A 23,499-nucleotide genomic window follows, 5' to 3' on the forward strand; every position below is an offset into this window, starting at 1 on the left:
ATTTCACTAGACCAATAAAAAAAGGATTAAATCCATACAACCCCTAGAAAACTCCAAGCTGTCCCCTGTGACTGCAATTTGTATTTCTTGATTGCTGTGGCTGAAGACACCAAACACAGCACCACTATCACCTGGAGGTGTTTATGCCCTCTGCTGGATGCCGTCAGGATTTACGATTTCAAAGAAGTCCTGTGCTGCTAACAGCTTGAGAAATGGCACTCAACAGCACACTTTTTCTGCCTGAAATACAATACCCCCGGAACATATTTCAGGCATCTTTTCATAAAAGAGAATGAGAAATATTATATCTCTTTCCCCTGCCAGATTTCCCTTTTCTATTTTTATAATACAAGTAATTCTGCATGTTGGATTTCGCTTAAGACTTGTCCTCAGAAGTGAAAGTTTTGCTATGGAGTTGAACAATGCCCAGATAAGAAGAGACCTTTTCCCCTTTTATGTCCTAGTCTTGTGGGGTTTGTTCTGTTTTGGTTTTTTGTTTGTTGATATTTTAATATTGTTTGTTTGTTGGCTGGTTTTGGGTTGGTATTTTTTGGAGAGAGGGTGAGAAGGAAGGAATTGGTGACATTCCTGACTAGGTAAGAGAGAGTAAAGAAAGTTCATTGTAGGGAAATTTTTAAGGGAGCCTTTCCTATTAATTTTTCCTTCTCTGTGAACTAGAACAGTAAGAGAGTTCAGTGTCCTCCTGTTCTAGCAATTTTGCTTAATGCTTTCCAGACTGATACATGACTGACCCATGAAACACCTGTCTTACATCTACAGAAAAATACTACATTTTATACCTCTTAAGAACAAAGACTGCAAGTCAACTGTATCTTCCATAAAGGCAAATTAACTTCAAGGTATACTAGAATAATTTTTTAAAAATGAAAAAGAATACAAGCTTATTCAAATAAAAACACATGAAATCTGCAAATACATTACCTACATAATACAATATAAAGGACCAAAATGTTTGCAATTGAGCCAACAACAAGAGTGACTTAAGCTGATTTATAGTCTCAATAGACATAACTTAAACAATAACAGAAATTTTATAGGGTAAAATGATTTTAAAAATGACCTCATATACTCCTGCATTCTGCTCACTACCAAATCTGTGGGAAAATTATTATATGCACATTTCATGCCTATTTCAGATAGACTTCATAATTTAATTATGTACCTGTGCAGCACTGATTTAAAATGATTTTGTTTTCAAACAGAAATTCAACTATTTGACCAGGATTCTTAGAGCATTTACTTTTTTTTTTTTTTTTTTTTTTTTTTATTATTATTTTTTTTTTGTGGAAATTTTGTTAGCAAATAAGACAGTAAAGCAAAAACTAATTTAAAATAAAGAAAAAAGAAGAAAAAAAGTTTCAATTCAAGTCAGGTACAGTCAGGACATACACTGTCCTTTAAAGCACTGCATACTAGAGGTCCTTTTGCTGTCAGCTATACTGGCCCAAGTATACATCAGTTCACATCAGAAACAGAAAGGGATAAAAATGCATTAAGTACTCTGTGCACAGGTGCACCCACCCACACACTGCCCCATATCCTGTCACCTCTATACAGCAAACTCTTGCCAGGAACCATGCCTGTTAGACTCTGTAAAGCCATCACTTACCTGCTGTGGGGTGGATGCTGACACCCCCAAGAGGTCATCTTCTCTTCTCTTGGCAAGCATGTGTTACTTGAGGGGAATGGGATTAAAAATTACTCTGTTACCCCCCTGGGCCACCCACTCTGGGATCAAGTGCCTGCCACATCCACTGCTCATCAAGAATGTGGAGACAGCCTCTATTGTACTTGGTCACCAGAGGAAACTTTCTGGACAACTCAAAAAACTGGCAGAAAATTACATAAACTAGAATGTGATTCTTTTCTGAATTACATAAAAATTTCTCTGGCCAGGACAAGCATTTAGTTTTATCCAGACAGCGACAAGTCAATATTGATTTAAGACATAAAGCAACATGTGATTTAGATGTCTAAAACATTGCCTCATTGCTAAAGTGGTTCCCTCTTGACTTTTATCAACTACAACTAGTTTATCTGTTTAAATTTAATACATGAAAAACACAAAGACTAAAATGAGTACATAAAAAGGTTATCTTTATTCTTTTGGATTGTTAGCAATGCAGTTATTTTTAGTAAAACAATTTCCTTCATGCAGTTCATCAGTACACTATTAGCCAATAGTTTCTATAAAAGCAGGAGCCCATCTATATTTTTGTTCTTTCATACAAAATACATGGTGTTCCACTGTCCGTTGCACAAGTTCACTATTCATTCTCAAAAAGAAAGATGATAAATAAGAAATTATATTTAAAGCATTTGTACTGCAGTATGAATCAACAAGAAAAGAAGATAGTGCAAGACTAACACCAGGGAAAAGCAATGTTTTTATGAGTAAGATTACCCTGAAAACTGACAGGCAGGCTTACAATTTCAAAAGAAAATCTCTCGTTTCAGATAGAAAGACTTACCTACTGATCAGACAAAGAACCATACTGTCCATTTATTTTAAAATTATTCATTATTAAAATGTTTAGTATTATTAGTAGAAACTTGCACTTACCGAGTCACATTGTATCTTAGGTTTCCCAATAGTAATGTGTCACAGACAGACAGCAATAAAAATTACTAACACATGAACATATGTGTAGATTCTTATAATAAATATAAAATGTTATAAAATAAAACTATTTTCAAAATAACAATAATAGATCAGTAGATATATATTTTTTTTTCTAGCCCCACATTTTATATTCATCCTGTGTAGTCTGGTTATTTACTGCATGTTTGCTGATTAAAAAACTCAGACAAAATAAAATCTATAATTGCATCAAACTATTGCTTACTGGTATGAGGAATGATGCTCTTGTCAAACAGTTTTTTTCTTTTTACCATTCACATGTCTTCCCATCTCAGGCTTTAACAGCTGTAGGATAATAGCAGCAAGCATGCATCAGTTAAAGCTTTCCAATAATTTGGAGTATTACAGAATATATCATATTATCTACTGAAATGTTACAAGCTATGCTTACTAGGGTACCTATTTGATGCAGTAAATACAGTACTTAGGTCATTGTCTTTTTGTTCAAACAGGTATCACTGTGTAAAACACCTGATTAGATAACAGATGATACTTTACTTACACTGTAGAGTAATCCTTGATAAAAAAGTCGTCTAAACTGCAATGCAGGACAATGGTCATCTCAACTTTCTACAGAAGGCTGCACTGCATGCAGAGGAAACCTGACTAAAGAGCCATCAGGGGTCAAAATCAACTCTGTTGTAAACATTTTATGTCTCTGGCACGATCTATCTTTCCAAAGTATGGACATTTAAGCCAGAGGTATACATTATGGTAGTATTTGTCCCTAAAGGTACTTTATTATCAATTTATACGTCACTTAGATTATTGTCCTAAGTGGGATACATTAACGTGAAATAAGAAGTGTATACACACACTTCAGAACGAAGTGTGGAAGCTACTAAAGAAATTACAGGGTTTACAGCTAAAAAAAAAAGCAAACAAAAAAACCCCACTTTTTTTAAATTTCAGTAATTCCCTGTAGGCACAATTTGCCATTTGGAGCTTTTCTGTGAAAAGAACTCTTTGAATCTTTCAGGAATTATAACTTGACTCTGAAAGTAACCAGATTGCTATCACAGTTTCATGGTTTTTGTGTTTAGCATCAGTTATTCGAATTACTGTATCTGAAATGGGCTGTATAATAAATTAAAGATTACTAAAAAGTATTAACTGTAAGTCTATTAAAACCAAAAGACTAAACTACCAACCTCTTTCCTGTGAAAATTATTCCTTTGTTTGCTTTTCTGATAAATTTCCTGTATTCTCTTCTTTTTTATCATTTGTTGTTATTTAATCTAAATCTTGATATTCAGTAACTAAAATCTTGGCTTTCGGCCTTTAGAAGTTGCTTGAACAGAACCATATTCACATTATGATACCATGAATAAGTATATCTGAACTTTGTGTATTTTCTTTCTCAGCACAGCAGAATTACAAATAGCCATATGTCAACTAAAGAAAATGAGATAATGAAAAGAATGGACACACATAGAAGATACACAGGAGATAAAATGTACACAGTAGATATACTTAGTTCACAAAAATACAGACTTATGAGGACCAGTAAATTTGCACTCCATTAAGGGTTCCTACAGTCCAAGTAGAAATTTTGTCTCCTCTCCATTCATGCCAGCTGATAATAAAAACTGTTCTTCTGCCAAGGTTGTTTCCCTGTTACAGACAGAGTTTACTAGTGAAGATTCTTCGTCTTGTTATAGGCATTGACTGTAGCAGTGAGAAAATATGTAAAAACTTGTAATTTTGGCATAGTTCTCCAGAAAAAGCACTATTGATAAAATGACATCTTCTCAGGCCTGTAACTATTCATCATGGACAACATCTTTATGTCTTTTACTTTTTATTTCCTTTTCTGTCTTTCCCCTTATCTTCTTTTTCTGATTTGTCATCTTCATATTTTTCTTTCTCTGGTTTTGTTACACTATCATAAGAAGGTGGAGATGTGGTGGATGTGGACGTATCCATTTTCTCTGGAGGCGAGCTTTCACTTAGCTTACCTATAGTTGTATCTTTTTTGATAAGGAGATCAACCCCATCTTTCTGATACATAAATGAAAGTTTCTTTACTGACTGTCTTAAAAGGTGATGTCTATAAGCACGCTGAATGATGACAGCAGATACCTCCTCCTGTTTCCTTTTCAGTGTGGTTGTAATTGGTTCGTAGGACACTTTTGAAGGATTGGATGCCATAAAGCGATCTTCCATCTGTATTCTGAGGGCGTCCATCTCCCCACTTTCCCCCAAAACACGCTTTGTGAAAGCAAACAAAATGTCAAGGCAGTGAATTCTGTCCCCACTTACCATGGGCAGATCCATTGCAATAAGTCGAATTGTGTTTGGTTTTGGTATATTAAGGGGAGGATCCAGAGAAGCTGCAAAGTCAGATAATTTGCTGTACTCAATGAATTGCGTTGCACTGGGATCATATTTTTCCCAAACCTCATAGAACATCTCAAAGTCATCCTCGCTCAAGGGCTCAGCGCTTTCTTCAGTAGCGACACCAAAATTCTCCAAAATCACAGCAATGTACATGTTCACCACTACCAGAAATGAGATGATGATGTAGCTGACAAAGAAGAAAATCCCAACAGAAGGGTTCCCACAGTCACCTTTCACAGAGCTACCTGGATGAGGTTTGTTAGGGTCACAGTCTGGCTCCCCACTGTTAAGAATTGGGGCAAGCAACAGATCCCAGCCAGCAGATGTGGTAATTTGAAACAGGCAGAGCATGCTGTTGCCAAATGTTTCAAAGTTAAACATATCATCTATGCCAGCTTCCCTCCTAACATAGGCAAAGTTGGACATGCCAAATATCGCATAAATAAACATGACCAGGAAGAGCAGGAGACCAATGTTGAACAAAGCAGGAAGAGACATCATCAAAGCAAAAAGCAGAGTGCGGATTCCCTTAGCGCCTTTAATGAGACGCAGGATTCGACCGATTCTGGCAAGTCGAACAACTCTGAACAAAGTGGGGGACACAAAGTACTTTTCAATCACCTCAGCTAGAAACATACCTGTGAAACACAAAAATGAAATTAAAAGGGTAACATTTTATCACAGATTTCATTTTCCACAAGAAAGAAAGAATAAAGAGCAACTCTACCTGTGGAATTTGTGGAATTACTGAAAATTATAACTCAAGGTAAATTTTATCTGCTATGGATAATTTTATCTTTTTCCCCCAGCACGCTTAGAAAAAAAATTACAAAATTACAAAATAATTAAGAAAGTTACTAGAAAGTATGCATTTCGTTGCGTAAAATATCCAGATCAACTAAAATTATTTCCTCTAATCTGCCAAACTACAGAGATAAAGCATTTCAATTATGTGTTTAACTTTGTATATAAGATTTTCTTACCTACTATTGAAAGAATAACAACCACAAAATCAAAAATATTCCAGCCAATGGTGAAGTAATAATAACGGAGTGAGAACAGTTTGAAGACACATTCTCCAGTGAAAAGGACAACAAAGACCAAGTTAATCCAGTATAAAATCTTTTGCATCATTTCACCCTGCTCATCTGTTTCTACCATCATGGTGACCATGTTAAGACAGATGAGAACCATAATGGTGATGTCAAATGCTTGCTTTGTTACAACATCAAACACCATTCCTTGCAACTTGTTCTGAGGGAAAAGAAAAAAAAAAAGGTGATAGTATCTTGTACATAATAACAACACCTTTTCTTCCCCTTCCATTTCCTTCTTCTTCCCTCTAAACAAAAAAACAAACAAAAAGCTGAAAAATCTAAAGGAAGATCTGTCCAGTAACTTCTTTATTTACCAGCTCCAAGTTTCCCACTCGAAACCCAACAGGCTTCTTTTTCTGAAGATTCACTGTTTCCCTACTTCCTCAGGCATAAAAACTATAACAATTTTTTTACGAATAACAGAAATGTGTACATGTTTCAATTCAGAATAAAGGGTGAACTTGAATTAGGCCTGAACAATTTTAGACTTAACAGGCAAATTTTTTGATAGTTAAGGTACTGCTCCAATTTCTTCCCAAAGGTAGGTGATACAAGAACAGCACACATTCTTACTGCTGGTCTAGGTATAGGTTTTTGTGGCTTCTTGGATCCCAGCTTCTTCATTGCATTGTAGTACTTCTTTTGTTCTTCTGTCATGAAAATGTCTTCACCTCCAAGGTAAAATAATAAAAATAGAACTGATTATAGCCAAGCCTTTATAATCCATTATATCAAAGCATTGCAGAATGCTGGTTTTTTGAACCATGTATTCCTTCTTATACATCATTACCAAAACCAAATTATAGTAGTCTTTCTAGCAAAGATTGTAAAAAAATCTGACAAGTCTTGAAGGAAAAATTAATTAAGGAACAGAGAAAAAAAAAACCAAACTAATGTTTGTTTGGGTTTGTTTTTAAACAGATATCTGATTAATTCAATATAATACATATAAAAACAAAACTTGTAAAAATATACATGCCATAGATGCTTATATATCTAACATAGTGAACTCCACACTGTGAATCTACCAACCAGAAATAAAAAAAGTTTCAAAGGTAAAAAGAATCCCTGAGAGCTGGTATGTCTTAAGGGAAGCCATAAGAGGAAAAAAAAAAATTGCTGATGTTACTTTCCAGGATGTTTGTTTTATCATGTGAGTATAGGTACCTCAGTTTCAGATTATATGAGGCTTGATCCTTCCCCTACAAGGTACAGAGAGCATGAGAAGCACAGACTTACTTAGGGGTTTCTTGCCTAAGTAAGGGGACAACCACCTGAGTAAAAGCTATGTGCAATACCCGCCATGTGTCAGAAATACAGCGTCTGCTGACAAGTTACTTTGTTTTTTCTTTTTTAGAAGTACATTCCAAGTACACAGGACACAAAAGCAGTGGCATTTGGAAACAAATTTCAGATTCACAGGTAAACCTGTGACTTTGTGAAATGCAGTGTCAGTCTTAGACTGTGAATCAGTCTTTCAGCAGTAGCTACATAAAGATATGAAGACTGAGAAGTCAAAAGATATCTTCTTTATCATGTTCTTCTCAGAAGCTAAATATTCAACTAAAATTGAAATCTTAGAGAGCAAGGATCTTGGAGGAAGAACAAGAAATTAATTTGCTAATTATGGTAGAAAAGTGATGCTGCTCAAGAGATTTTACCAACCGGGAAAAACAAAAAACCAAAAAAAAGCTTATAAAGGAACTGGCATTGAGCTGGGGATTTCTTTTGCTGTCTCACTGATGTAATGGCTATCAAGAGTGAACAACTTCTCACTGTCTTTGTATACTGTCCACAGGGAGAAGAGAGATTCAGAGATGGGCCTAATGTGCTTTTGAGAACCATTATGGTTAGGAACTTGACTGCTAGCAGAATAGTTTTTTCTCCATGGGAACTAATGCAATAAAAGTAGGATGCACACAGGAACCAAAGAAATGTACAGGTTAAGTACACAGAGACAGTTTACTGCAGTATCAAGTGTTTCTCTTTCATATCTCAACATTGCCCAAAACAGAGAGATCTCAAGTAATGTGAAAGCAGGACAAAGACAAGAAAAACACTGCTGGGTAGACTCATACTGTGTGATCTACTAATTTCTACGTGCACAAGTGCATGAAGAAATTCGAAAGACACGTGACTAATGTTTGCTAATTTGCTGTTTGAAACTGAATAGTGAAATTAAACTAAACTAAAAAAAAAAAAAAAAAAGAAACTAATCACTGTCCTCTGTGATACCTGCAGTATCTACTCTTTTGGTGTCACTTAGCAAACTTACAGATGTACAAGAGGAGTACATCACAGTGCCAGAAAAAGCTGTTCTGCAGGAAACTTTCTCTGCCTTCTGAGTCATAATGACTACAGCAGACAGTGTCTGCCAAGTGAACTTTATTAAACTTATAATCACCTCAAAACTGAGAGAGGTCACCTTGTCACATTCTGACTGCCAAAAATGCCAACAGCATGTACATAACCTTAGCCTTCATCTCCAGAATAAGAAACTGAACCACCTGAAAGCCCCTGCTGTTTATTCCAAGGGAGATATAAACACCTTGGAGGATGAAAATGTCATCAGCTTTGGAACCACAAACTTATCCTTTCTACTACGTGGGTTCTCAGATAAGATTCAAAAGACCTGAGAAAGCAACACATTAAGTTGCATACTCCAGTCTTGAGTGGATTTATTATAAGTTTCCACTGCAATAAATCTAAAATTAGGATTTATTTAGTACAATGAATCAAACTTGACAATATAGAATTACCAATGAGGAAATTATGTACTTTCATGCTATTACTTAGCTCATTTTTCTAAAATAATAAAAATAAAACCACAAAATCCTGCCTTCATTTAAATAATAGAAACAATGTCTGTTGAAAAGAAAAACTACACATTTCAAATATCAACAATTTTCCTTCTCTTGCAAGTTCACTACTAACTGATGAGACAGTTTCCCAGCCCTCTCTAATTTGCCCATACAGAGCAGTAGATCCTGCACTCAGCTTGTCTCTTTGTAACTGAGAAGGCCTTCACAGGACTGCTATATATCATCTGTTTACTAATTTCTTTATTTGTAGTTTCACATATTCTGTTCTTCCCTGTCATTTATTTGTATAATTTTCTTGAACAAAATGAAAGGAAAGCTTTATAGTTGATTTCTTTTTTTTTTTTTTTCTATTACCTCAAGGAATTTCAGACACTCATATTTATCCTTACATACATTTGCTGAAATGCCCAATAACAATGAAGTGTTGTTAAATTGAAACATGCTACTTATCTTCTTTTTTTGTTGGTTGAAGTTATCTATGATGACACCAATGAATAAGTTCAGGGTGAAAAATGATCCAAAGATGATAAAGGCGACAAAGTAAATATACATGTACAGGTTCTCCTCATATTTTGGCTGGTCCCCTATCTATGTAACATAGAAAAAAAGCAATACATAACAACAGAATTACACATAAAGGAGAATAAAAAGAAAGTGCATCCAGCAGGACAACAAATCCTTGACAAGTGGGGAAAGAAAGAGCTCTTTTGAAGCATGCCCTACGCTTCCCTTGTCTTTGAACTTGAAAATCTATTTAATACAGGGCCTGGCACAGACCTGCCAGTTCCTCTCAAATGTTTTTTGATGTTTCATGTAATTCCTACTCAGTTTGACAGATGTGTGAATCTCAAAAAACCATCATAGAATCATAGTAAGTTAGGGGTTGGAAGGGAACCTTGAAAGATCATGTAGTCCAACCCCCCTGCCAGAGCAGGGTCACCTACAGCAGGTCACACAGGAACACATCCAGGTGGGTTTTGAATGTCTCCAGGGAAGGAGACTCCACAACCTCCCTGGGCAGCCTGTTCCAGTGCCCTGTCACCCTCACAGGGAAAAAATTCTTCTTTATATTTATATGGAACTGCCTATGCTCCATTTTATAACCATTGGCCCTTGTCCTATTGTTAGTCACCCCTGAGAAAAGCTTGACTCTGTCCTCCTGGCACTCACCCCTTCCATATTTATAAACATTGATGAGGTCACCCCTCACTCTCCTCTTCTCCAGGCTGAAGAGACCCAGCTCCCTCAGCCTTTCCTCATAACAGAGATTTTCCACTCCCTTAATCATCTTAGTTGCTCTGTGCTGGACTCTTTCAAGCAGTTCCCTGTCCTTCTGGAACTGAGGGGCCCAGAACTGGACACAATATTCCAGATGTGGCCTCACCAGGGCAGAGTAGAGGGCGAGGAGAACCTCTCTCAACCTACTAACCACCCCCCTTCTAATGCACCCCAGGATGCCATTGGCCTTCATGGTCACAAGAACACATTGTTGGCTCATGGTCATCCTTCCATCCACCAGCACCCCCAGGTCCCTTTCCCCTGTGCTGCTCTCCAACAGCTCAGTCCCCAGCCTATACTGGTGCCTGGGGTTGTTCTTTCCCAGATGCAAGACTTAACACTTGCCCTTGTTGTAATACATGAATTTTTTCCCTGCCCAATTAAATTCCTGTACTCTTTGTGCATATCAAGAGCTGGATAGAGGAGAGATGCAAAGAAACTACAGCATTAACAGAAAACCAGGGAAAACTCAGCCATTTTATGTGAGATCATCAGAGTCTGCATCTGTGGATTAGCTAATGCAAGTAATGTCACTTGATTATTTATGTTAATTTTGGGGATATAGGAAAAAATTGTTTCCTAATCTGTATGATGTTACTGACATAAGTCAATTTTTAATGACAGGTGGCTTAATAAATTAGTAATATAGCGTGCAGATTTACTACTATAATTTTTTTACTGATTAGAAGTATATGCACTTAACTATTTCATAGTGCACAGATTTATATAGAAAATTTATTAAGGTTTTACATTTTTGTTCCTAAAATTTTACTGTATTTCAACTGCCATTCAAGAACCATAACATCAGTCTTAGATTTGTTTTAATTTTATATTGCACTTACATCTCTAGAATCAACGGCAGCATACATTATATCCATCCATCCTTTAAATGTTGCCTAAAAAAGAAGTTTGTTAGTGTTCTCTACCACAGCTCCACTTTTGTAAACATTTCAATAAGACACTGTCTTCTAAAACCATTAGCACCCACAAAAATTAAGAAGAATTAAGAAGAATACTAGTCTTAAAGCCACAGCGAAGTATTTACAGGAAGTAATTTACTGTGGAATACTTCTCCCTAATATTTAAACACTGAATAAATTCTAAAATTCATACAATTTCATATGATTTCTATGATGGAGGAGTTGCAATCAGTTGCTATCTGATTATAGCCAGATGGGCGATTTATAACAAGGTTCCTACAGTTCTAACTTTCTGACTGTTGAAAACTGGAGGACTCTAAAACTCAGTGGGTTGGCATTTTTCAGATAGAATATGCAAAGAGTCCTAGAAGCAGCTCCAGAAGATAGGTAGTTATTTTTAAAGTAATTTTCTAAATAAATACGTGGCTCTCCTCTTGTTTGAAGATTACGAGTCCTAAAATGTATCTGTTTAACTATCATGGTGAAAATCTAAGTCGATGGGCCTTAACTGATCAAGTAAGTAGAAGAAAATTAATCCTAGCTGCATTTTATTTCCACTAGATAGTGTATTTCAGTAAAGCCTGGAAAGGTGCCAGAGGCTGGCGCCAGAAGGGACTTTATATCCCTCTGGCAGATATTAGACATTCCTCCTCTTCCAAAATGGCCACAGAATGTATCAGATTTTCAACATAAGCAATATTAATTAGCTTCACAGAACACAACTTTAAAATCAAATCCCATGCAAATTCAAATATTGCTAAATAACTCTGTAAATTATGCAGTCGTATATTACTGCTATAAAACAGAGCTGGAAAAATAATTTATAAAAATTTAAACACTTACTACTTGAAGAAGAGAAAGATAACCAGCTCCAACATTATCGAAGTTTACTTTCACATTTTTCCACCGAACATCCTTAGAAATCATTCTAAGTTTTTCACACATAGTTACATTACTGACTTCATCTGGTGGCAACTGCTCACCAGTTGTGGTGTTAACACAGTGATAGAACTTGCCAGCAAACAAATTCACCCCCATGATGCTGAAAATTAGCCAGAATGTAAGACAAACCAGAAGTACATTCATAATGGATGGGATTGCTCCAGTAAGAGCATTCACAACCACCTAGTAAACAAACACAGGAAAAAAAAAATTAAAAATACTGGGTAGTAACAAGATCATTTCAAATACAGGGAAAGATTTAATGTCAAACACTAAAATACACCAAAGTAATGCCAACAGGAAAGGAATTACAGATGTAGTACGATCAGACATACTACTTTTGCTCTTGAAAACAGACAGTGTTTCTCCATGATTTATAATTAGGAATATTTGTACGGGTTTGTTCTACAGACGATTTTTTTTCTTACCCTCATGCCTTCAAAGCGTGACAAAGCTCTTAGAGGTCTCAAAGCTCTTAATGTTCGGAGGGATTTAATTGCACCAAATTCTGAGAAACCAAGCGCATTAGCTACTAAACTAACCAAGGAAACCTAGAGGAAACAAAACAAAACAAAAGTACTTCTAGTATTTTTAATAGCCTAGCAGTATAAATGTAATATCTAGAAGAAGAAAACTCTGATTTGGATATTAAAAAAAAAAAAAGTTCATAAGCACTGTAAGCTTCTAGCAAGAATAAAAAAGAACAAGAAAAATTTAAAATTTAACAATGTTTTGTGTAAATTTCAGAACAGTTTCAAGTCTGAGAATCAAGCAGTTGGAAGATTAGTTTTAGTTATCTGCCTTAGAGTATCCAAATGGGTTAAACAATGGCGCATTATAGACAGCAAGGAGAAACTGGCTATTTTTTTGTCTTTAAACATAGCATGCAAAGTTTACATAAAATCAGGAGTGATTTCCAAAAATCAGGATGCATTAGTTTTGGAAAACACAAGAAGTAGTTAAAACCAAATCAACTCAGGAATCTCAACATCTGTGCAATACACGAAACCCAAGTCAGTGATCACTAAAAAGCTTTATCATGGATGACTATATACCTATATTTATGAAATAACCCATCTAAAAACTTCAGCTAATTCAGGTGCTGAAGAAAATATAGTTAGGTCAGGTAGTTCATGACAGGAATATTTTGTTAAGAAAAGGAAAAAAAAAGAAATTAGGAGAACTAGAAAAAGAATACATTCACTGATGGGAACAACCTTACTTTATGCCACTGATCTCATTTCCTATACAAACTCAGCTATAATAGTTTTAAAAGACTATTCCTTCTTTATATTACAATGCTAGAAAAATATCTAGCATAGTAAGCATATCTAGCATTAATCCATAAGAATCCATGAAGACCTTAAGATCATTACACCTTATTTTTTATAATTCCAGAGAAGATAAAAAAAAATCTGTTTCAAGTATTCCTGTCAGATAATCATATTTTCTCATATAACAGAGTTACAGTATTTTCATTGCACAAAACTCTCTTCCTGCAGCATTAGTACATCTCTACTTACCTAATTCATAATTTTAACTTTATTTGGAAACTTAAATAAAACTTAATATATTTCTTTTTTTTTCTGAGAGGAGAAATGAGAGGGAGGATAGTTTACCTTACCACATGGTGATTATGGAACAAAAACTTTTGGTACCATTTTTGAACGTGTGTGCATATACATGCAGGCCCTCTATTTCTTTTTTTAAAATAATAATTTCCTCTTCTTCCTTATGTATGATAATGGTTTGGACAACCCCTAATACCAGTTCTCAACTTTCTTCCAGACATAAAAGTGTTAACTGTAACACTTCTGTGATGTAAAACTGGAAAGCAGTATTATATGCTTTCACCAATACAGTGAATTCAAAAGGTGCATTGTAAAAAAACAAGAAGGGAAAACACAAAAAACACAGTGTAATGACAGATGTGAGACAGAATCCATCCTCAGCTTCATTTCAACTTTTTGTTCATGTGACTGAGAAATAGGAGTTTTGCAGAAATGTAAGGTGGAAATATCTGCCTTTGGCTTTGTTTAACTGCTTGTATTTTAAACAATTACTGTTCTTTGAGATTTATTTCCTCTTTCAGCATTATTACTCTTGTGGAAGAGAGGGTCTAATCCATGAGAATTTTTGAATCCTTCATTACAGATGGATTAATATTTCAAAAGCTGACTGCCCTGCTATTCTCCAGCAAGGGTGAATGACTTGTGCCCTCACTGATACTTCCACTTCAGATGCGTTTCTCCTGTTCATTTATACATGAGGAAGCCTTATGCAGATTTATTTCCTCTTGGGTTAGCTCAAGCAATCTGTTAAACACTGCATGATGCTATGTTTGCTCTTTTTCCCTAAACCCTCTGAACTGGGAGCTGAGCTGAGCAAAACCAGCATTTGCACTTGTTTTGAGGCCAATTATCCTTCCCTGGAAACACTATGAGCATCACAATGTATAAGAATTTCTGTTTGTCTGCTTTATGTTCTTTCCCAAACAGGGGACAGTGATTTAGATCTGACAGCTTAGACCAACAAGGTACTGAACAGCTTGCCTAAAAAGACCCCTTAAATGTCACCTCACTTAATTAACTGGTACTAGTACGGCAAATTTGTTCAGTGTTTAGCTGGATGAAGGCATAGGACAGGAAGATAAAGCAAAGGTGGGTTCAAACTATCAGAAGCACACTGCCTGCTAAGCAAAAATAACAGCTTAACGCCAGCAGGAAGAGGTAATAGTGAAAGAGTTAAAGTTACTTGCTATTAGCTGAAAACCATGACAAGTAAATGTGGCAAAAAAGTCAGAGAAAGCTAAGCAGACCATCACTGACAGTTTCAGAGGAATGGAAGTGGGAAGCAAGAGCACGTTTACAATACAAGTGATCAAACACTGGAAACAGATTGCCAAGTTAGGTGGCAGAATCTCCACTCAAAACTGGGTATCACTATGAGCAACCTAATCTAACCTCGAGGTTAGCACCAATTTCTGAGCTGGCACTGCTTTCAGCAATGAGACCAGAAAAATTCCAAAAGGTGTCATTCAACCTAAATCACTCTGTGATCTGCTCCTTTAGAGCCATAAGATGTAGGTATTCCAAGCAAGATGAAGATGGCTACATAAAAATACTGAAATAATGGAAAAAAATAAACAGCCCATACCTACCCTTGCGGAGATGTGGTATGCCTTTCTGGGTAGAATTTATCTTAAACACAATTCAAGATCAAACGTTCATAATACAGGGTTATGTACGAAGGTACTAAACCTGAATACTTATTAGACTGTAATACATTTGTTTATTTCTAATTTTCCTTCATTTTCCCAAATGAAAAATCTAATGAACAAATCTAAATCCAAATTTACATATATATGGAAACATACTATTTCACTTGATATTTGAGTTACAATCAAAAGATAAAGCAAAATAGAAGAGTGGTATTCATAAAAAACATAATATAGAAAAAACAATTGAGCCACACTCAAATGCAGTCTTAACAATTTTTTTCATTGCCTTGTTGAGAGTATCTCATTTTGCAGAACTTAATCTTAAGAAAAGGGCAGAACTGCTTAGAACTTTAGTGAAATTTCAAATTCAGTGGTTGGGACCCAGAGCAATAAAACCAACAGAATGCATAAGAGTAAATGATAGCATAAATAGAAAGGCAGATTTATTTTCTCAATGAAGAATTATAATGAAATCTTATGCACTAGTATGCAAATTTCTGATATTTTTAATCCACATTCTTATTCTTCACTATATGTATGTAGCAGTTTAGACTGACATGAACGAACCTGCCTAAAAACCAGAAAAAGGCTACTTAAAAATTATAGTTACCTACATCAACAATCAGGAAGTCCAGCCAGCACCAAGCATTAGTGAAATAAGTTTGAAAACCATAGGCCACCCACTTTAGCACCATTTCCAGAATAAAGATGTAAGTGAAGATTTTATCAGCATAGTCCAGTATGATTTTTATAGTCTTGCGCTGTTCAATATATATATCTTCAAAGGCCTGTGAAGTATGGGTTGCATGTAAGTCAAATATTCATATTACAAACTGCAAATTAAACCAAAATGACTGAATTTCAAAAGGCAAAATAAAATCACTTTCAACTTCAGATGTTTTACCTTGAAAAGCCATCATGAGCAGAGATTACAATTGTATTCTTTCTCAGTTTTAGATCTTATCATTGCCTGGCAATGGAATCAGAATTAACTGAAGTTGCAAAAAAGGCTTCTAGAAATTTCAGTAAAAGTCAACACAGAATTACAATTTGTCACCCTTAAGAGCCCCATTCAGAAGTCAGCCTCCCAGTTATAGTAAATACAAAAAGAGAGAATAATGAGCTACACTTGCTGCTATTTTCTGAATTCCAATATTGTGTGCTGGTGGCAAGGTTTGAGTTGCTCAAGGCCACAGGAGTGGCTGCTGTGAGAAAAGGCTCTGGGCTGCCCTGTGCTGGCTCCTCAACTGACCCACCATAGGAAGCAGCCAAGCTTTTCAGCGAAGCTGGTGCTGCCTCCAAGGAAAATATTTAAGAAAGGATAAAACATTGTATGGCAGCATGAGGACTGAAGGAAAAAAAAGTGAAAGAAACTACCCTGCAAACCCCAAGGTCACCGAGTAAAGACGGGACATGGTGCTTCAGGTGTTGGAGCAGAAATAATGACAGTGTATACCAAAGCCTGCATCAGTTGACAGTGAAAAAGAACTGAATACTTATTATCTGTGCGAAAGACTAAATGTCACTATGAGTAGTATAAAAGAATTAAAAGATTCCTACATCACAGTCAGGAAATACTGTAACTAAAACTAAAGCAAAAAATTAAATGAGAAATATGATAAATTCAGTATCTGTATTGATTCTGGAGACAATTTTTACCTGAAGTAGAAAAAACATTCCATTTGTATGATTTTTATAAATTCACAAACAAGACTTCTAGTAAAATTGTTTTCTGAGGCAACCCCATTCACACATACAATGTTGTATTAATAAAAAATTCATCTGCAGAATGCTTTAAGAAAAATTTAATGACTGATTTGAAACGCACTACCCAATACTTTGGGAATTTAGTTCCAAGATCTCTTTGAAGCCAACTTTGTTTCTTTCTTGATGAACACAGATGTATTATAATACTATCTTGAAAAAAAAAACAAAATGCATTTGTATATGTACTGTTTCTATGGGTGCAAGCTCGACTTACCAGAGCACCACTGCTGAGAAGAATCATGAATACAATGAATGTTTCAAACCAGTTGTGTTCTACTATGTTGTAGCAGGTTTTTCGAAGGTTCCACCAAATTCTTCCTTTTGTGCTTTCCATATTGCCTCTGCAGCATTTAAACCTCCGTACACAGCCTGATAAAACAATGACAAACTGTTATATGGTAGAATTTTCAATACTCTGAAAAAGTAAAAAACTAACTCCTGTTTCATGAGGTAGTCAGAATTTCAAATACTGCATGCTACTTAAAGCATCCTTACCTTCTTAATTTGATACCTTGGATGCAGGAAAACTTGCATGCACACAATTTTTCTACTACCCTGACACTACATCAAGTTAGAAAAAGTCATTTAATTGAGCTAATGTTCATTTATAAGCACAGTTTAAAAATAACTTTTCATTTATATACAGATAATTAAAGAACATTAGCATTGTCAGGGAGTAGAAACAAAGTACGTAAGCACATAGCAACTCTCATGTGAGCTAGCTCAAGAGTTCAGCAGCTTCTTTCAAAAAAATTCTGTCTCAGCTAAGGTTCAAATAAATCACACAGATGTAACTAATCTTTATTTTACTATACTGAGGAATGACTGCTTCAAGAGCTGACCAAGAATCCCCGTTTCATGACCTAAACAACTGATTTAATGGCAGAATGTGTTCCATGTGGTACCAACTTGTGGCATCCACCCACAGAAGTCTGTGCACTTCAGAAAACTTCCTGCCTTATCATGGGGCCTCAAGGCACAGTCTTCAATAAGCTCAGTATCTGCCTGGCTAATAGTAGTCTCCTTATTTCTTTAAAAATTATTATTCACATAGAAACAGAACCAAGTTTAAAAAATTCTAATGGGTCCTAAAGGCAGTATTCTAGTTTACCTGTGAGTGTCATTACATTTGTACGTTACAGTAAGTTGCACTATATTTCCTCAGCTCAGATAAAACAGCTACTACTGTGAAGAGCATGATTTATTTTATCTTCAACAATTCAAAATGCCTACATCACAGAAAAAATCATCTTATGCTCAAGGTTTGGCAGGCATCACACCATACGAGAATAAGGAAGAACTGCAATATAATGCAAAATTATTTGAGGGAGCTTGATATAATGAATATATCCCCACATTTCAAACAATTTTCTTTTTCAAAGATGGGTAAAATAATATTTTAAAGTACAAGAACCCTACCCCAAGTCAAAGACGTATTCATTACAGTCAATCAAAAAGCATGGACAGGTCAAGACAGATAATCCTGGAATATTGTTTTGAATTATTTAATCATGACTTAAAAGGAAAGTAAAATCTGTATTATCACAAAAATGGGAAATACATTCCCCTACAGTAAATTTGAGTAGTCCCTTAGAGGATATAGCTTATAGAACTAAAATAAATGGAAATTTGTAAGGAAATACATGTATGCTGTTAAGGCTTCTCAAGTGAGACCGGAGGATCTCATTCACCTGCTGCATTCACAATTATATTTATGGACCTCCGACCCCATTAATAGTGTAATGTCAAGATAATAACTCCATTGTTTGAATCAAACTTTCCAAGCTTTGAACCATCCACTGGATTGTATTTTAACAGTATGAAGGGACCACAGGTAATCACGTGATTCTGGTTAAAACTTCTGAGTGGAATGAATCTAGTGTAAGGGTTGGTCTTGCAGACTGCACTACTGAGAATGTAATTTAAATCAACAGGATTACTGATTTCTGAGAACCAGTTAATAGAATTTTGCCTAGTGTTTATTTAAAAATATTAAGATCTATCACATACATATTTAACTCTGCATCACACAAATGACTCCATGGACTTCAGTGCAACTATTCACAACAGGCAAAATGATCGTAAGACTCGGCAACCTCGGATCCAGAACTGCTGTAGCAAATAGATTCTTTGCACTGCCAATGCTTGTTGCAAACAACCACAATATAATTGCTAACCCCAAATTTTATTTGAACATCTTCTGTAAAACATACCTTCTGTAAAGCATGCCTGTAGCTCTGATACTTTTTCTGGTTCAGTTTCAGCTTTTTCTTCTCCAAAGAGAGCTAAATTAACTGTGCTTCCTTCAGATGAGCTGGAAAAGTTCAGCTTCTGAAAATGAAATTTGCTAACAGTTATGTTACTAATATTTACACTTTTAGAACTGTAATTAACTTTTAGCATGCAACACTGTGTGCAAGTAATAAAACTAGTATTTGTCACCAGAAATACACACAAACATCCACATATAGCAGTCAATGCTGTTGAAATGTGTATAAATCATCCACTTTCTACCCAGAGATAACCTATTTATTTTGTTTTCTACAAATGGTTTCTTACTATAATTTCTCTTGCTACATTTTAAACCAATACCAGTTACACTTTATGATAATGTATGTTGGTAGCTACTTCTGTTAGAGCAGTCTCCTCAACCTGAAGACAGTAAATTCTGACAGCAGAAAATGTTTAAATTGCAAACTGCCAGAATAAACAGTGTAAGAGAGAAAATGTAGCAGATTTTTAAGGACTGATTTTAATTCAGTGCCCATTATTGATAACTTAAAAATAAAGGAAATTGATTATCAGTTATTTTTTACTGGCATCTTAAACATAAGTATGATGCAAGCTAAGCACTTATGGCATATATGACAATTTATGATAAAATTCTTATATTTGCCTCCATATAGTTAAGCTATTTTTGGTTTTATGATCGTTCTTAGGAATTGGAAAATGCTAAATTAAGGTCAGGATAAATATGAAATCTGGTTTCATATTGGAATTTGAAGATTATCCTCAACACATCCGTAAAAAAAAAAATAAGTCCACCCTGTCTTAAACAATATAATTATCACTACCATATGAACATATTTTTTACATATGTACTAAGTTTCAAAAAGGAAAAAGTAGGATAAATACATTTCAACTGGCATTCATTTGCATTCTTTTTTGCCAATGCACATATGTATTACATTGTGCATTCTGAAACTACTCCTTATTCTGGTACACATACCTGTACAGTCAACATCCAGAAAGAACAGAAATGTTTTGTTTTAATAATTAAAATTGCAGAAGTCACATTATTAAAAAAATAATTATTAATCTAAGAACAAACCTTATTTTTTGATTTACATGTTTAATGTAAAAAATCCGTAGTCTGGAGTGCTGAAGGAAAGATGTGATGTCCTGTACACTTAATCTGAGTATGAGTACCAAACTAAGTCAAAGTAGTTTTTGTCACAGCTTTCTTTAACATTTTACAATGTTATTTTCAAGAAGTATATAACATCAATAATTAATTCACACAACTAAATGTAGGGAATGATGCAAGCACACTTTAAAAAATAGCCTCAGTTTTGTAAAATTAACATAATTTTCATTAATTTAGCTACTCCTGCACGATTAAGAGACATTTCAGATGTAAAAAACCAAAAGTCACGGGCACTATCCAATCCAGCTGCATTTATACCTCAGTTATAAAACGTGAAAAGACAATATTATGTTATGTTTTAAAAAAATTTATCTTTATTTGCTATGTGTGTGAACAAAGAATTTAGTAAGAAAAATAAACCAATGTTCGGCATTAACTTTTATTAAAAATGACTCGGCAATATTGCCTAATTTGCTGCTACTTTAGAAACTGAATATCTAGACTAGGACCCCAAGATTACTCATATTTAATATAAGTTCCTCTTTTCATTTTTAATAGCATTAATTTTAGAATATCAATGTCCACAACAAACATTTTTTCCTGTTAACTATTGAACCTGACCACTATTTACCTCGATCATTTTATTAATATGCTGCTTTCATCATTCCGTGACATAGCATATATATTGCAAAACGTTGTAGCAGTGGTGGGTAAACTGAAAAAATGAACTTACTATAAATAAAATTACTAATTTTGAAAATGCATTCTTTTAATAGTAAGGAAGTTTTGTAAACTCCGTATTTCTAAAATAATTTGAAAACAGAATTAAGTACCATGGGTTATTTGAAATGTAAGCTACTTAGTAAACCTTTTGAGCAGATGACATGAATTCAACTGAAAAAATACAGATTTTTATAAATTAAAAACATTAAAAAATGGACAACCATAAATGGAAACATACATGGAAAAGAATCAATGTGTTTAGAACATGAAGTTATATATCTTAATTAACACATTGCAGAAGAACCTGAGATTAATCATTTTTATATATTTTTAGCTAAGGCAAATTTCATGACTCTAGGAATCAAATTACAGGCTCAATGAACTATTTTCAAATAAAGGATAGGTAGCTTGTTTCTCTCTTCTTCTAAGAACAGTGCAGGACATAATCCTGTGCTTGAAGAGTTACAGAATTAATTAAACATCAGTTCTCTTTTTCATTTGGGGTGGTCATATTTTTCAAGAAGATTAATGTATCAAATAACAAACAAACAAACAAGAATACACAGTAAAAAAACCAATATACATTGAAGACTTTCCAGTTCTAGTTTAAAAAACATTTTTTTTGCTAAATACAAAATGTGAAGAGATCTGTTTTTGTGAACCATTCCAGAAACAGGTTTTTAAAGAATTCAGAAATATTTACCTTCCATGACACTTAACAGATGTTCAGAATTAACTGAACTGAGGTAAGACCTCATTGCACATACACTAAGCACTGAATTCAATGAGTCAACTTATGTACTCAAAAGTTGATGAGCTGCCTTGATGTTTGCAAATCAGCAGTCAAAACATTTTAAGTCAAGAAGATTTCCTCAATATAATACCTTTTTTCTTTCTCACTGGTGGCAATAAAAAGCTATTCAGATTCTTTTTAATACCAAGTACTGGGCTGCCAAAATTTGGATACTGATCTTTCTCTTTTCCTGATGGAGCTGAGGAGTGATGGCACAAATATACTACTACAAATTGTCTCAATGAATCCACTTAGGATTGCTTGAGAAAAATAGCAGAATCCATCTTGCATGATCATTGTTTTAAAAGGAGCAAATAAAAGTGTATAGATTTTAAAGGAAACTTTAAAGAAAACTGTAGTATGAGCTACTAAGTAGGCCAGCTGATTATTCACAAGGTGCAACCTACTGTGCATTTCACATATAGGTCACTCACCTTCTGATATTCAAATAGTAAAGGAAAATCTGATGTTTCCCATCCCTCAAAGCAAAGAACAAACGTACCAGCCATACAGCTGTGAATATGAAAAATAAAAGGGAAACATTCTCTTGTGTAATTTAAAAAAAACCAAAACAAACCCGCAGGAAGACTGTGCAGCACATTTTCATCTCATTTACTAAGGATGTCTCTCCCTCTCTCTCCTTTTAATTTAAGTAGACTGAGTCTCTTTCTGATGGAGAAGTTACCAAAGAACTGCAGTGAAACGTTAATGATGAATGTTGGAGAGCATGGTCTGGAACCTTTCAGAATATAGGATCTTAAATGATTACTATATAGAAATAGAAAACAAAATCTTAGCACACCTGCGTTATGCCACTTATGATCGATCAATTGAGTATTTTCCTGCTTAACTAGAGCTATTTTCAGCAGGAAATATGTCTTAAAAAAAAAACCCAAAAATACAAGTAATCCAATTTTTCCATTTAGTCTTAACTACTAAAACAATAAGGAAAAGGAAAGCAGTTTTTATTTTTTTATCATCCTCTTTACCACACTAGCTTGACTTCTCACTATGGCACTCTTCAGTAAAGGAAAGCTGGTAAAATTACTTTTACTAGAATCTTTTTACTTATCTTTTTTGGTAAAAATAAAAGTATGTCAATAAATAAGGCTTGCAAATTATTTTTTTTTACAAGATAAAAATTATTTTCTATAGAAAATATGTAGTTTTTTTCACGAAACTAAAACTAAAACCTAACTCTCCTACTCTACAACACTTAGGGGGGAAAAAAGCACGTGTATCTATTAAAAAGGTCTTATTATGCACGGAAGATTATAGTAAGATAGTGTGACATCCAAATGAAAAGTACTTAAGTATTTTTCAGTCAAATAATTAAAAGTCTCTGGTTTACCATTTTGCATGCTTACACCTGTCCAGAACCTTGAAGCAGGAACAGTGTCACATAAATAATATCCACTAAATCAGAATCAGCCCCCAAAATTTAGCACCAGCAGGATGGGATACTGCCACATTCTATCTTCCCCTACTTAAGCAATTTTTCTAAGATGCTTAGCAAAATTTCTTAAGGAGACACTTTTCCATTCCTTCTTTCTGAATAGATTTTGGAG

The 23,499-nt window shown here is 34.7% G+C and overlaps 1 protein-coding gene across 9 annotated transcripts in view; it reads right to left on the minus strand.

The window, feature by feature from the left end:
• Positions 1-4,456: 4,456 nt before the first annotated feature.
• Positions 4,457-23,499, minus strand: part of LOC103531290 (sodium channel protein type 2 subunit alpha-like) — a 42,105-nt gene continuing 23,062 nt past the window's right edge. For 4 of the 9 annotated variants that reach the window (XM_030454723.1, XM_030454721.1, XM_030454719.1 and 1 more), the window contains 10 exons: positions 19,262-19,379; positions 17,263-17,417; positions 15,896-16,069; positions 12,490-12,612; positions 11,963-12,244; positions 11,038-11,095; positions 9,372-9,505; positions 6,673-6,777; positions 5,986-6,256; positions 4,457-5,640 (listed from right to left, as the gene is read on the minus strand). In XM_030454723.1, the coding sequence (XP_030310583.1) occupies positions 4,457-5,640; positions 5,986-6,256; positions 6,673-6,777; positions 9,372-9,505; positions 11,038-11,095; positions 11,963-12,244; positions 12,490-12,612; positions 15,896-16,069; positions 17,263-17,417; positions 19,262-19,379 (2,604 nt within the window). Of the gene's footprint in view, positions 5,641-5,985; positions 6,257-6,672; positions 6,778-9,371; positions 9,510-11,037; positions 11,096-11,962; positions 12,245-12,489; positions 12,613-15,895; positions 16,070-17,262; positions 17,418-19,261; positions 19,380-23,499 lie in introns of all 9 variants that reach the window. The other 5 variants (XM_030454720.1, XM_030454717.1, XM_030454718.1 and 2 more) reach the window with 2 other exon arrangements.

The sequence above is a fragment of the Calypte anna genome, chromosome 7 (assembly GCF_003957555.1).
Source record: "Calypte anna isolate BGI_N300 chromosome 7, bCalAnn1_v1.p, whole genome shotgun sequence".
Taxonomy (NCBI): domain Eukaryota; kingdom Metazoa; phylum Chordata; class Aves; order Apodiformes; family Trochilidae; genus Calypte; species Calypte anna.